Below are 15,845 nucleotides of genomic sequence, written 5' to 3'. Positions count from 1 at the left end.
ATTCACTCCCAAGACAGTGATTTTATTATTGAATTATACCAATAGATTAGAAAGTTCTTCCTTATGTTGAGCCAGAATGTATCCAATGCTTATAATGTGCCTACCACAGTGCCTGCAACAAAAATAAACGTTATCATCATCCCACGTTCCTTATTACAACTATTCTTGTGTCTATCTTTCCCTTGGGATGCCAGAAAACAAATCTAATTCTTCCCTGAGACAGCTCTTCAGATATTTGAAGATGGTGCTTCAGGGTCCTCCTGAGGCTTTGCTTACCCGGATAAACAAATACTCCAACCCACTTTCAGACATTCATTGGTAAGCAAGAGTTGGTGCTGTGCACACAGTAATTTTCCACCTGCTGTTGTGTGTGAGGCTTCAGAGACGCTGATGGAGCAAATGATGAACCAGCCACAGCAGGGCTGGCGGGGTATCTGAATCATGACCTCTGCAAAAAAAAAGGGGTGGGGGGAGTGGCCCATCTCCAGAGCTTCACCAGCTACATTCATTGTCCACCCATTGTAAGAACCCATTTTAGTAGAAGAGAAAGAAACGAGTTTCCCCCAAAGTTAATCTACATCATTTTAGACCCCCAGTCCCTGCCCAAAAGGCATGATTAGTCCTTCCAAAATCCAGATTGTGTGTTCATGGATCCAATATTGAGCAATGTAGGGGATCCAACCAATTCTTTTTTTTTTTTTTTTTTTTTTTTTGCCACCACACCTGGCTAATTTTTTTTTAATTTGGGGTTTGAGGGTACATGTGAAGGTTTGTTACATAGATAAACATGTCACAGGGGTTTGTTGTACATGTTATTACATCACCTAGTTATTAAGCTCAATACCAATAGTTATCTTTTCTGCTCCTCTCCCTCCTCCCACCCTTCTCCCTCCGATTTCAAATCATAGAATATCAACACTTGAATGGGACCTGATGGTGTCTAGCCCCCAATTCCTTCTTATTTACAGATGAGAAACTAAGGTCCAGAGGGGAGCAGTGACTTATTCAAGGTCATACAGGAAATCTCTGTGAAAGCCTGTTTAGCTCACAAACTGAAAAGAAAGAGGAACATGACAAAGTAGAGCAAGGCTTCATGGGCAAGGAAGAACAGGGCAGTTAGAGAAAAACAAAAGAAAGGCTGGGCATGATGACTCACACCTGTAACCCCAGTGCTTTAGGAGGCAGAGGCAGGAGAATTGAGACCCTAACAACACTCCATCTCTACCAAAAAAAAAAGTTCAAAAAATTAGCTGGCTGTGGTGGCACATCCCTGTAGTCCTAACCCCTTGGGAGGCTGAGGCAGGAAGATCGCTTGAGTCCAGGAGTTCAAGGCTGCAGTGAGCTATGATCATGGCACTGCACTCCAGCCTGGGCTATAAAGCAAGACTCTGTCTCTAAAACTAACTAATGAAATAAATAAATAAGGTCTGAAAAGTGCTCCATGGAGGGTTTCTCCATCCTTCCCATCGGTTTCCTTGACCTATGGGGCATTGTGGCACTGGGTCACTAGCAAGCACAAGTTTAGGATCTGAAATCTGCTGACTCTGCACCTCACAAGGTATGTGATCTTGCACAGGCTACTTAACCTTCCGGAAGCTCAGTTTCCTCATCAATAACATGATAATAGGAACATCTACCTAAAAAAAAGCCCTGCAAATATTCACGTAAGTAAGTATAAAGCCTTTTGGTTTTCAGTAATGGCGGAGAAGCTAATATCAGACTAACTCTCCTGGAAATAGCAATTATAAACTGTGGACAAAATATTTTAAAACTACTATTTGACAGCACTGGAGAAAGACCAAAACCAGGCACAAACTGGAAAGCACAGGTTTATTTACCTGACTTCTCCCTTGAGGGCATTTCAAAGTTCTAAGGGAATACTGGGGATGGAGCTCAACCAGAAATCAGCAGGCATTAAGTTAAGAAACCAGAAATCAGTATTCAGCGTTGCCAGAAAGGCTGAAAATTGGAAGGGGAAATCTTAGAAAAGAGGGACCCACAGAGGGGGAGCCCTCAAATTTTTACACAAATCTAGGTTGAACTTTGAACTGTATGTGGATAGGGAGAGAGTCTAAAAAGCCCAGGGGGATGACAACAGTTGAAAGAGCTGAGCAGTAATTTCAGCTGCTGCCATTGCGTGGGGAGATAGGCTACAATATAAGTCTCGCAAAATTAGAAAATCTTGATGAACAACTCAGGCTTTGCATTAAACCCAGAAGTTCCTTAGGAGTTAAGATCACATCCCAAGACCAGGGGCTAAACCCCAGGACTAAAGACAAAACTAAAATATACCTATCTCTAAACAAAGCCTGAAATAATGTCTCCATGAAATCAAAGTAGTTCACCATTAATTTAACCACCTACTAGAACAAAACTCAACAGTATTCAGAGAAAGATAATCTACTCAGAGTCACCAAAAATAGTTATCTGAAATGTTCATTATGTAATAAAAATGACTGTCTCCTGGTATACAATCAAAAACTCCTAGACACATGAAGAAAGAGGGAAAACATGAAAAGAAAAATAAACCACCAGTAGAAATAGATCTACATATAACCCCAATGTTAGAATTAGAAAACAGCAACTTTACAATAACAATCATAAACATATTAAATAATTGCAGAAAAAGATGTAAATAATGAGAAACTTTTAGTCAAGATATGGAAACCTTTAAAAAAATGAAAGCCCTAGAACTGAAAAACATACCATCTGAAATTTACAAATTGTTGTATGGAATCAATAGAAGATTGGTTACAAAATAATAAATGAATGCCAAACTTGAGCACAGGTTAATACAAATTATTAAAATAATATATGAAGAGAAAAAAAGACTAATGGAAGGGAATAGAGCACCAATGACTTGTGAACAGTGTCAAGTACTCCAACATGCATGTAAGTGGTATCCCTGAAAGGAGAGACAGAATAAGGCAGAAATACAGTTGAAGAAATACTGGCTAATATTTTTTCAAATTTGTTCAAAAGCATCATTTCACAGATCCAGGATTCTCAAGAATCCCCAAGCAGGATAGCTACAAAGAAAGCCACACTTAAGCATAATGTAGTTTAAATCCTAAGAAGCAAAGATGGAGAGAAAAGCACAAAGGCAGCCAGAGGGAGAAAAGGGGGCGTAATACCTGCAGGGAACAATAAAAAGAATATGACTGATTCTCATCAGAAACAATGGAGGCCAGAAGACAGAGGAATAACACCTTTGAAATTCTGGAAGAAAACACTTATCAACCTAGAATTATATCTACAGCCAAAATGTTTCAAAAATAATGAAAAAACTAAGACATTGTAGGTTTTTTAAGTTGGTTTTGGGTGTTTGTTTATTTGTTTGTTTGTTTTAGGGGAGTCTCATGCTCTGTCACCCAGGCTAGAGTGCAGTGGCACAATCATAGCTCACTGTAGCCTTGAACTCCTGGGCTCAAGCGATCCTCCCACCTCAGCCTCATGAGTAGCTGAGACTACAGGCATGCACTACCACACCTGACTATTTTTTTTGCTTGCTAGAGACAGGGTATTGTTACAGGATCTCTAGGGTGTCGATTTTTCTGGCTGGAAACCTCTGTGGCCATGGTGCCTTTGCCTGAGTTCTTATCCTGCATCCAGGAAGAATGAAGGATGCAGACAAGTGAAGGGAGAAGAAGAAAAAGAAGAAGAAGGAGAAGAAGATGAGTTTTATTTAGTGTTAGAACAGCTCAGAGAAGTTGGTAGCTCCTCTCTGCAGGCAGCTCACCCCATTGAGGGTTCAGCTCTCAGCAGCAAGGAGGCCCTGGAGGGTAGCTCCTCTCTGCTGGCAGGTCATCTCTGCAGCTCTCAGTGGAGAGGGTACTCCTCTCTGCAGCTGATCATCCCATCATCTCCAGCTATCAGCAGACAGAGTACTCCTCTCTGCAGCTGGTCGTCCTGTCCCCTTGTCTCTCTGACCTCTTGGTCCTCTGGCCATCCTCTGTTCTGCTCTGGCTGAGCCCAAGGCTTTTATGGGCCTCAGAGGGGAGGAAGTGTGTGCCGATTCATGCATGGGCACCCATGGGTGGGCCTGGAAGGGGCACCCTGAGTCCCAACTACAGTGGGCAAGACTGGCAGTCCATCCTACAGCCTTCAGGCCTTCCCTGGTCTGAAGGTGGGGCCTTACTGGGGACCCGTCCCCTTCCTGCCAGGAATCAATCTGCCTCCTGCTGTCAGTCATGGCCCCAACCCTGCTCCAAGTTCAGAGGAGGCTCTAAGAGCACAGAGAGGCCAGGCAGTGGGAGCAGACACCCACCAGCCTGCAGGGATGGGTTGGGGTGGTCCCTTCTGGGGCCACTGAGGGTGCAGGCTGCAAAGATGCCCAGGTCCTGCACCTGGGAGGGCAGCTGCAGCTGTACCTGGGAGCTCCCACCTGCCAACTTGGAAGGGGCAGGGCTCCCACTTGTCCCCTGCTTCTGCCTGCTTCCTGGAGTGAGAGGCCCAGGTCTGCAGCTGTGGGTGCCGCAGTTGCAGCTGCACCCCCAGGAAGGCAGATCCTGCCTGTTGGCAGCACCCAGAAGAGCACAGGGAGGCTCGGATCCACAGCTGCAGTTTGGGCGGCTGTAGCCCTGCCCAGGAGCTACAGGAGGCCTGGGTCTGCAGCTGTGGGTGCAGTGGCATGGGGAGCTCCAGTCTTAACTCAGAAGGGTCAGGGCTCCCCCTGGCTCCATGGAGTGTGCAGCCCCAGCTGCACAGCTGCAGCCGGCATAATGGCAGCAGCCACTGCCATCGATATCACTATGTTGCCTAGGCTGGTCTTGAACTCCTCGCCTAAAGGAATCCTTCTGCCTTGCCTCCCAAAGTGTTGGGATTACAGGCATGAGCCACCATGCCCAGCCCAACATTGTATATTTAAATGAAAACTGAGAAATTTTGCCACAGGTAAACCCATTCTAAAAAAAAAAAAAAAAAAAAAAGTTAAAAGAGATTCTTCAGCCTGATGGGAAATGATATCAAATGGAAAATTCAGATCTGTAAGAAGCATGATGAACAATGAAAATGGTATATATGTGGATAAATATAAAATGTAAGTTTTCTTTCTTCTTTAAAAGTCAACTGGCTGCTTAAGGCAAAAATAATATTAACAGTGTGACCAATCACAGTGGCTCATGCCTGTAATCCCAGCACTTGGGAGGCTGAGGCAGGTAGGTCATTTGAGGTCAGGAGTTTGAGACCAGCCTGGCCAACATGTTGGAAGTCTGGCTCTACTAAAAATACAAAAATTAGCTGGGCATGGTGGTGCATCCCTGAAGTCCCAGCTACTCAGGAGTCTGAGGCTGGAGAACTGCTTAAACCCAGGAGACAGAGATTGCAGAGAGCAGAGATCACACCACTGCGCTCCAGCCTGGGTAAGACAGTGAGACTTTGTCTCAAAAAAAAAAAAAAAAAAAAAAAAAAACAGTGTATTATAACACTTATAACAGATGTAGAAGTAAAATATATGACACAGAAGCAATATAAATAGAATTATATGTGAACTGGCATAATATTAATTCAAGGTATATTGTGATGTTAAGGATGAATATTGTAAATCCTAGAGCAACAACTGAGAATAATAATACAAAGAGGTATAAATTGAAACTCAATGGAGAAAACAGAATGAACTACTAAAACAATATTCAATCAACCCAAAAAGAGTCAGAAGAGAGAGAACAAAAGAAGAACTAGAAATGGGTACAAATAGGAAACAAAGAACAACACGATAACTTCAACCGAACTGTATCAAAAATTGCATTAAGTGTAGATAGATCAAACCCTCCAATTAAAAGGCAGAGATTGTCAGACAGGATAAAATACAACACTCAAATAGACATACCTTAAAAACACATTCAAAAAGAGATGTACCTTAAACATATAAAGATTCTGACAGTTAAAAGTAGAAGGATGAAAACAAAATAATAGATGGAAAAAGATAAATAGTCGGAGAATAAAGCTGCCATGTCTGTTATCATGCAAAGTAAACTTTAAAACAACGGCATTGTATGAGATGATTATTCACAATGATGACAGGATCGAGTCATCTGGAAGATGTAGCAATCCTAAATATGTATATGCCTAATAAGTTTCAGAAATACCCAAAGCAAAAATTGAGAAAACTAAACGGAGAAACAGACAAATCCATATTCATAGTTAGACGTTTTGATACTCCTCTCTCATAACTGATGAATAAGTTAGTAGACGAAAAAGTTAGTAAAGATATAGAAGATCCAAGCAACACTATTAAACAACTAAACCTAATTGCCTTTTGTAAAACAGTACGCCAACAGTTACAGAATGCATATACTTTTCAGGTGCACGTGGAACATTCAACAAGATCGAACATTGATTTGTTTTTCTTGTCCAGTATCATAAAAACATCTGAATAAATGTTAAAGAAATGAAACCATGGGGAGGATGTTTTCTGACCAAAGCATAATGAAATTAGAAATTATTAACAATAAGGAAAAATAGAATACAAATTACCAATAATCAGGCATGAAAAGACGTAACTATAGATCCTACAGACATTAAAAAAGATGAGAATATTACATACAACTTTATGCCCACAAATTCAAAAATCTAGATGAAATGAACAAATTCCTTGGGAAAAAAACACAACTTACCAAAACTACCACAAGAACAAAAATAGAAAATCTGAATGTCTCTGTATCTATTAAAGCAATTGAATTCATAATTAAAAATCTTCACACACATACACACAATCACCAGGTCCAGATGGCTTCACTGGCAAATTCTATCAAACATTTAAGTTAGAAATGGTACCAAGTCCATACAAATTCAAAAAATTGAGAAAGAGGAAACACTTGATAACTAATTTTATGAGGTCAGCACACTCCCAATACCAAAACTTGACAAGGAGATTATAAGAAAAGTAAATTAAATACAATATGCCTCATAAACATAGATGCAAAATAACCTCCACAAGATATTAGCAAATTGAATAGAGCAATATATAAGGAGGGTAATAAATTATGACTAAGTGGAGTTTATCCCAGGAATGTAAGTTGGGTTCAGCTTCTTCAGATCAATCAATACCATTCACTGTGTTAATAGAATGAAGGAGAAAAATCATGTGATCATCTCAATAGAAGTAGAAAGTATATTTGCCAAAATATATGTCATTGATGATAAAAACTCTCAGCAAATGAGAAATAAGACAGAACTTTCTCAATATGGCAAGAACAGCTGAGAAAAATATGTTCCTAATATATTATGGTGTAATAATGAACCCTCCTTCCTAAGATCAGGAACAAGGGAAGATATCCTCTCTCTCCAGTTTTATTCCAACATGATACTGGAGTTTCTAGCTAATACAGCAAGGTAAGAAAAAGAAATAAAAATAATAATAAAGACTAAAAAGGAAGAAGTAAAACTCAGCAATAAAAAAGAATGAACTACTGATACATGCAAAAGCACGAATGAATCTCAAAAACATTATGCTGAGAGAAAGAAGCCAGACACAAAAGAATGCATACTGTCTGATTCTATTTATATACAATACTAACACAGGCAAACCTAGTTTATAACAACAGAAAGCATATTGGGGGTTGCCTGAGGGTTGGCAGGGAGGAAGTGACTGCAAATAGGAAATTCTGGGGGTTCATGGAAATGTTCTATATCTGATTAGGGTAGTTGTTACAAGGGTGTATACACCTGTAAAAATTTATTAAATTGCACATTAAAATGGATGCATTTTATTGTGTATAAATTATATCTTCTGAAGTTGATTTTAAAAAATAGATACCATTAAGAAAATGCAAATGTAAGCCACAGACTATGGGCGATATAGACAAAATATTTATAATACATGTATCCGACAAAGGACTTGAATCCAAAATATACCAACAACTCTTACAACCCAAAAGTAAAAGTTAAAAAATAATAATTTTTAATGGACAAAAAACTCAGACATTTCACAAAAGATTATATATGAATGGCCAATAAACACATAAAATTGTGCTCGAAATCATCCGTCGGGGAACCACAAATACAAATGAGACGCAACAATCTACCTACAAAAATGGCTAAAATCAAAAAGGTGGACGAAGTCAAGATTTGGCATGGATGTAGAGTAATGAGAATTCTCAGACACTACTGGTGGAAATATAAAATAGAAGAACCACTTTGGATAACAGTTGGGCAGTTTCTTATAAAGTTGTGCCTATACCTATCTTATGAACCAGCTGTTCCACTGCTAGCCATTTACTCAAGAGAAATTAAAATGTATGTCCACAAAATGACTTATGTATAAATATTCATAGGAGTTTTTTCACGATTACCAAAAACTGGAAACAATCCAAATGACCATCATCAAGTGAATGGATAAGCAAATTGTAGTGCAGTCATACATAATGCTGGAAAACTATTCAGTAATTAAAAGGAAAGAACTCCTGGTGCAAACAACCATGTAGATGAACCTCAAAGACATTATGTTGAGTGAAAGAAGCTAGACGCAAAAGAGCACATAGTGTAAGCTTTCATTTATATGAAGTTTGAGAACAGGCAAAGCCAACCTATGGTGAGAGAATTCATAACCGTGATTACCCAGGTAGGTTGGGGACTGATTGCCCAGGGACAGAAACGAACTTTCTAGGGTGATTTAAAATGTCCTCTATCTTGGTTGGTGTGCTGGTTACATGGGCGAACACATTTGTTAGAATATATTGAATAGTGCACTTAATATTTGTACATTTTATTGTGTTCTTATTCTTTAATCTTAAAAAATGGATATAAAGGACTCAACATCTAGAAAACGCTTAACAACCATTAGTTCCCTCATCCTTCACCCTTCCCAGTAGGCAAGTACCATAGATGCTAGGAGAGCATTTATGATCACTGGACCTCTGAAAATAGGAATGTGATTTTCTTCAAAGGGAAAAGGTGCCATCTACAGCATGACTTGGAAAGTCTCTCTAGTCCAGGCCCAAGACTATAAATAACAAGGATAGTGCCTAGAGCCATTTCATTCTGAATCTTCCTCTGGGTTTTGTCCTCCAGGTCTAGGTCTGGGATTCCAATGTCTCAAACCAAGAGGGTGGAATTTAGTTGGGTCTTTCCAAGAGATGCAAGATGACAAAATGTGGGAGTGGGAAGACATGGTGGGGGTAAGAGACTCTGAGGAGAACCGCATTTATGGGAAGATTACAAAAGGTAAGTTAGGGTGGGGCGTGATGGTGTGCACCTGTAGTCCCAGCTACTAGAGAGGCCGAGACAGGAGGATCGCTTGAGCCAGGAGTTCAAAACCAGCCTGGGCAACATAGTGAAACTTTGTCTCTAAGAAAAAAAATAATAATAAGGTAAGGTAAGAAAACTAGTATTGGAGCCAGATGTTGAAGGTCTATAAAGCTAATGGTACTTAAATGCTCAATAGTTGTTTGTTGATTGCGTAAGTAAATGAATGAGTTACTGAGTCTGTTGAGGCTGACTGCCGCCCCCTCCTTCCTGTCTTGCAGCTCACATACCTGCCCCCACCGTGGGGTGAGTGCCGATCCTCAGAGATGGGCCTCGACTTTTTTCCTGTTTACAGTATCACCGCCTGCAGGATTGACTGTGAGACCCGCTACATTGTGGAAAATTGCAACTGCCGCATGGTTCACATGCCAGGTCAGTGCCAGGGCAGGGTGGCCACAGGGCCCCTGGGATCTGCCTGGGACCCGCCTTGCATTTCTCATCCTAATGGTAAACACTTCACCGACTTCGCTGGGATCCAAAAGGATGATGCTCTGGGAAGACTCTGTTATTTGGTGCCTATTTAGAGGGCTGGTGGAAACTTCTGGTCCAGCAACAAGGCAGCATCCTGGTATCCAGAAGCATCCAATGTTTGGGGAATGTTCATCCCAGTGTTCAATGTTTGCCAATTGTCTGCTGCTCTTACCTCTGAGAGTTTAGTGTCCAGATAACTGGATGTTTGCAATTCTTGCAGTTCGTGTAGTACATGTTTGAGCATCCAGATGTTTCTTTCTTTCATCCAGATGTTTCACTTTTTGTGTTCAAATGTCTAGCACTCCTTCAAATGAGGCAAAAGTCTATTAGCCAGCAAATAAATGTGCACGTAATGACACCTCTGTTGTCAGACTAACCACGCATGTAGCCATCTCACGCGGTTGGCATATCAGAGGCTGAAGTGCAGAGTGGAAAGCTGGTCTGGGGAGGAAGAGCGCGGTGTTGCAGCCGGGACCCATGAGTGGGGCCTTGGTTTCTAATTCAGGCTCTTCCATTCATTTACTGTGTGACCTGGTTACTAAACCTCTCTGTTCTCACGTTTATGGTCTTTAAAACACAATCATTAGCTGTTATAAGGTGAAAATTAGGCTAGGATATAAAAATGTTTTATAAACTATAAAAGTCAGTGGTTGTTATTTAGCATATTGGAAGAGGGAACCAGAAGTCATGTTGACTGAAGACCTACTATGTGCCGGGAATGTTATTATATTTAGTAGCTGTTATTTCATGGTTATATCATACTTTATTCAATTCTACTTAACTAAATCCTTATACTGGACATTTGGTTCATTACCAATTGTTTTCTGTGATAATCTGTGCTGAAATGAACATCCTTATTGCTACATTCTGAATTATTTCATTAGTTATCAGCAATTTCCTTAGTAATCTAAGATTTAAATTACTGGTCTTTAAAATTGCCTCTGTCAAAAGGGACTTTGCCAAAATGTTTAAGGTTACCAGCTTTAAGTGGGGGAGATTATCTAGGTGGGCCCAAATCTAATCGGAGTCCTCAAAATCGATCCCCCTTTTCCAGCCAGGATCAGAGGCAGATGTGACTATGAAAGAAAGGTCAGAGAGATGCAAACTTGTTCACTTTGAAGATGGAGGAATGTGGGTAGTCGATGCATGTGGGTTGCCAATGAATGTGGGGGTGGCCTCTGGAAGCTGGGAAAGGCAAGGAAATGAATTCTCCCCTACAGCCTTCAAAAAGAACATCAGCCTCCCAGCCAACACCTTGATTCTGGACCGATGAGACCTATATCTAACTTCTGACCTGCTAAACCGTAACATAATAATAAATTTGTATGTTTTAAATACGAATAATAATAAAATGGCCTCTGAGCTTCCTAGAAAACAGAGCAAACAGGGAAACATGTCATTCAATCTGTTGTTTTTGGAAAGGAGAAAGCATATTGACTCTTCAGCTCTGAAAAAGGATTTGGGGAAAATGATAAGGAAAAAACATTATGGTGGACTTTAACTTTAGCACTTGGTAAAAGAAAAGAAAAGATCCTGGGTTTCTACAAAGAGATCCCAGCAAGGAGAATCCAGCACTGGGGAATATTACTCACCTGATGCTCAGACTAGGCCACCAGCCAGCGAGGTTTTCCCCACCAACCCTTAGCCAAAGGCAAGCAGTAGAAGTGTCAATCACACCCATGACACTAATACTGACATCTCCGTTACTAATGTGGAATTGTGAACAAAGCAATGAAGAAACACAAAACAACCCTTGTTCCCATACAGCAGTGTGGCTGTGCTGAGAAGAGCTCTAGGCTCTGGATCAGACTGACCTTTATTCAAAGCCCACTTCCGTCACTACTTGCCTTGGTGTCCTGGGAAGGCAGGATGCTTAAGCCTCAAAATTCTCATGGGTAAAACAGATATAGTACTTCTGACTTCAAAGGGTGCCTGTATGGGCTAAAGAAGATGATGTATAGCCAGGCTTACAAGGTGCTTACCACCGTCTCCCTAGTCTCAATCCTCAAGGCGAGCTCACCTGTCACCCACGGGAGCTGGCTGGACCTACAGAGAAACATGGGAGAAGTTAGCCATATAGATCCCACTGTCTCCTGCTCAACGAGATGAACAGTCTGCCCAAGCTTACACAGCAGATCAGAAGCCAGCCTTCCAGCTCTGGGGTGCGCTGTGATCCCAGGCTCCCTTTGAACTGCTCACCGGCAGGCCACTGCCCCTTCAACTGCCAGGAGGCACCCCCTTCCCTAAGCCCAAAGCAGAGGAGGTGTTGCTGACATGAATGTTCCTGCCTGAGTAACTCTGTCTGGTGTTTCTTCTTTGCAGGGGATGCCCCTTTCTGTACCCCTGAGCAGCACAAGGAGTGTGCAGAGCCTGCCCTAGGTCAGTACTCGGGGGACAGATGGAATCACGAGGGCCGGGGGCCTGAGACTGAGATCGCGGAGATCATCTGGGTGTGGGGAAAGATCAAGTGGAAGAAGGAATGGAGAGAGGATGAGAAGAAAGGGGCTGGTCGGGTGGAGTTGCTGCAGGGATGGGAGAGGGAGATGGAGAGCAGGAAGAAGAGAAGGTTGGGAAGGGAACTGGTGCAAGAGGATGAGGGCTGGAAATGGGACTGGGGAGAGAAAGAGATATGGAAGGTGGAGATGGAGAAGGAGTGGGTTTCAGGGGAAACAGGGGGTGCTAAGGAATGCAGGGGAGAGGACAGAGGTGGAGAGAGGATAGACAGTGGGCAGCCAGGTAGGCATCAGAGGAGCTTGGCAATACCTCCCCTCACACGCTCTGATGGTGTCTATGTGGGGAGGCCATAGGTGATTTTGAAGTCCCATCTTTCTTCTGCTCCATTGAGCCTGGGGGAGGTGGAGGAGGGCTGGAGAGGTAAAGTCAGGTTTGCATTCCATGTGTGCAAATGGAAAACACAAAGCACACTTCTTCCTCCTCTCCGAGGGCCCTGCTGGGGAGTCTGCCAGTTAGAAGAACTCTGCTGGTTCCCCACCTGGAAAACTAGGAGGGAGGGAGTGTGCACAAACAAGCTGCAGCCCCAAAGCTAGGCCTGCTCTGCATGCTCGCCTCTCTCTGGACCCAGGAAATGGCTTATAATCAAGACAAGCAGACTTTTTAAACAATGTGCACTCAAGTTAGTTCAGCATCTGCACTTGCTGGAGCTAAGTGAGGCAGTGCTGGCCTCAGGTCCAGATACCTCCAGGAGGACTAGAGAGGGAGGGCAGGCTGAGAGGAGAGGGAGTGACTTCTGATGTGTGCAAAGACTCAGCAAAACCCAGGGTAGCCGGAAACACTGAGGTGGCTAGAGGAAAAAGGGAGGGAGGTGTTAAAGAAAAAATCACTCTGACACTAGTTAAAATGATAAGGATGTCTTTATTCAGGGCAATTGCAACAGGTGTCAAGAGTATCACAATAGGGGAAACAGATGGAACTCAACTGAGAATTCAGCCAAGACAGCTGGAGATTCACAGCCATCAAGCAGAGCGAGGGCTCAGTAGATGGAAAATTACCCAGAGAAAACATCAAAGGTAGAGGGAAATCTGCTGAAGGCAGGCCAGGGTGATCAGATATCAAGGGTGGGGGATTCTCTCTAAACTGACTTTAGCAGGATTCTTGCTTAAACTGGGCTAGGCCGGCCCAGCATGGATGGGGGCCAAGGTCAAGGCCTAGTCGAGAACAGGGCTCTGAAGAGCCTGGCTAAGTTTGATCAGGGAGAAAGTCTTTGTCAGAGGGAAATGATGCCTTAAACTTTATGTCTAATCGGAAGAAGAGAGGAGAGGGCAGGAATGGTTCCAGATGCAGGGAGTTGCCTCCAGGGAAAGGAATGAAGGATCTTTGCCTGCATCCTAACCCAACAGGCAGAGAAGGTGGGCACTGGCTATGAGGGAGCCCCAGCAGGAAGAGCACAGAGCCCTGGGTTTCAGATAAAATGGTCTCCCACGTTTGCTTTGATGGTGGATCATTCTCTGTGGATGAGAATACTGAGGCTAGGAGCAGGGAAGCAAGCCATGAGAAGCTGAGGGCACCAGGACTCTCTTGGAGACCTCTGCAAAAGTGGTCACGTTTCAACAATTTTTAAAAAGTGACATGACAGTTAAAAGAAGCAGAAGGAAAACAAGATCAATCTACAGCAAAAGCCCAGTTCCCCTCTCTCCACAATCCCTGCCCCTCACTTTCCCCAGACGAGCGCCCCTTCCCAGCTCACTTCTCAGCTGCTAGAATCCAGCTACTCTGGACCCTTAGAAATCCCAGTCCCCACACCTGACTAAGCCCCACCTCACTCTCCCCTCCAGGTCTGTTGGCGGAAAAGGACAGCAATTACTGTCTCTGCAGGACACCCTGCAACCTAACCCGCTACAACAAAGAGCTCTCCATGGTGAAGATCCCCAGCAAGACATCAGCCAAGTACCTTGAGAAGAAATTTAACAAATCAGAAAAATATATCTCGTAAGTTTAGTGGGCATGGTAGGCAGGGGGCAGGGGGAAATGGATAAGAAGGAAATTGGAGGCAATCAAGGAGGAAAGCAAAGATAAGCATTTGGTTCAAGTTAGCAAACATTAATTGAGCACCCTCTGTGTGTCACGCTCTGCGCTCCATGCTCAGAATACAAAGACAAAGATGAGTAACACACAGCCCCTGCCCTTAAGGAGCTTGCAGTCTTATAGAGAGACGAGCACACACTGAATGGTATATAGGGTGACTTTGGCTATCATAGGGGGATGCATAGAGAAGGAGAGAATGATGGGTTAGCTGCAGCTTGCAATGAGGTTACATCAGGGAAAGCTTCAGAGATTTTTTTTTTTTTTTTTTTTTTGAGACGGAGTCTCACTCTGTCACCCAGGCTGGAGTGCAGTGGCACGATCTCGGCTCACTGCAAGCTCCGCCTCCCGGGTTCACGCCATTCTCCTGCCTCAGCTTCACGAGCAGCTGGAACTACAGGTGCCCGCCACCACGCCCGGCTAATTTTTTTGTATTTTTAGTAGAGACGGGGTTTCACTGTGTGTTAGCCAGAATGGTCTCAATCTCCTGACCTTGTGATCTGCCCACCTCAGCCTCCTAACGTGCTGGGATTACAGGTGTAGCCACCGCGCCTGGCCCAGAGATTTTTTTAAAGGATGTATAGTTTTCCAGGCAGAACTTGCACGTTCTATTCCCTCTGCCTAGAATTCTTTTCCTCCCACCCTCCACCTAACTGGTTCCTCCTTAAGCAGGTCTCCATTTAAATGTCATCTCCAGCCAGACATGGTGGCTCATGCCTGTAATCCCAATGCTTTGGGAAGCCAAGGCAGGAGGATTGCTTCAGGCCAGGAGTTCAAGCTCAGCCTGGGCAATATAGTTAGACCCTGTCTCTAAAACAAATAAAAAATAAAAATGAAAATAAAATTGAGGTTATCTCAGGCATCTAGATGAGGTGCTCTCCTGTTATTTTTTTCTCAAAGTCCTCTGGTGTTTTCCTTTATAACACCACAGTGTGTAATTAGATATTCATTTTGTGTTTCCTTGTTTATTACCTGTCTGCCCCACTAGATTGAAAGCCCCTGAGGGCAGGAAACTATCTTTTTTGTTCTCTGTTGTCTGCCAAGTACTAGTGGAGCGTATGGCACAGAGTTCACACTCAAAAAAATGTGTTTTAACAGAATAAATGAATGGAAGCATGGGAGAAGTGGGTGTCCTAGGCAGAGGCTCAGCAGAGACCATCAGCACGGGGCAGAAGAGAAAACTTCAAAGGGGAACATGGATATGTCAGAGCAAGAGGGTCTTGTAGGCTGAGCCTAGCGGGTGCAGGGGGTGGGCTTTATCCTAACAGAACAGGGATCCACTTTCAGAGGTGAGTGACAGACTCAAATTTGCATTTTTGACCACTGCTCCCCAATGGGACAAATGCTGTGTGATGACGGAAATGTTCTGTGTCTGCGATGCCCAGTGGTGTAGCTGCTAGCCACATGTGGCCAACGAGCATCTGAAATGCAGCCTGTGACTGGGGAGTGGAACTGTAATTTTATTTAATTTGAATCAAGTTAGCAGTTTTAGAAAGATCCTTCAGGCGGCGATAGAGAAGATGGGGGAAAGGCAGATGGGAAGAAGGGAACTGTTAGGAAGCAGCTGTGGCAAGCCAAGCAAGAGAAGGTGA

General features: G+C 43.1%; 1 protein-coding gene across 3 annotated transcripts in view; it reads left to right on the top strand.

Annotated features, from left to right (window-relative positions):
• The window catches only part of ASIC2 (acid sensing ion channel subunit 2), a 1,112,670-nt gene that overhangs the window by 1,087,762 nt on the left and 9,063 nt on the right, over nucleotides 1-15,845 (top strand). For all 3 annotated transcript variants that reach the window (XM_055257284.2, XM_055257283.2, XM_055257282.2), the window contains exons 4-6: nucleotides 9,465-9,615; nucleotides 12,037-12,093; nucleotides 14,007-14,160. In XM_055257284.2, the coding sequence (XP_055113259.1) occupies nucleotides 9,465-9,615; nucleotides 12,037-12,093; nucleotides 14,007-14,160 (362 nt within the window). The remainder of the gene's footprint in view (nucleotides 1-9,464; nucleotides 9,616-12,036; nucleotides 12,094-14,006; nucleotides 14,161-15,845) is intronic.

This window comes from Symphalangus syndactylus, chromosome 20 (assembly GCF_028878055.3).
Source record: "Symphalangus syndactylus isolate Jambi chromosome 20, NHGRI_mSymSyn1-v2.1_pri, whole genome shotgun sequence".
NCBI lineage: Eukaryota > Metazoa > Chordata > Mammalia > Primates > Hylobatidae > Symphalangus > Symphalangus syndactylus.
The sequence above is the reverse complement of the archived record's forward strand: the minus strand, read 5'-3'. Positions and strand labels throughout refer to the sequence as shown.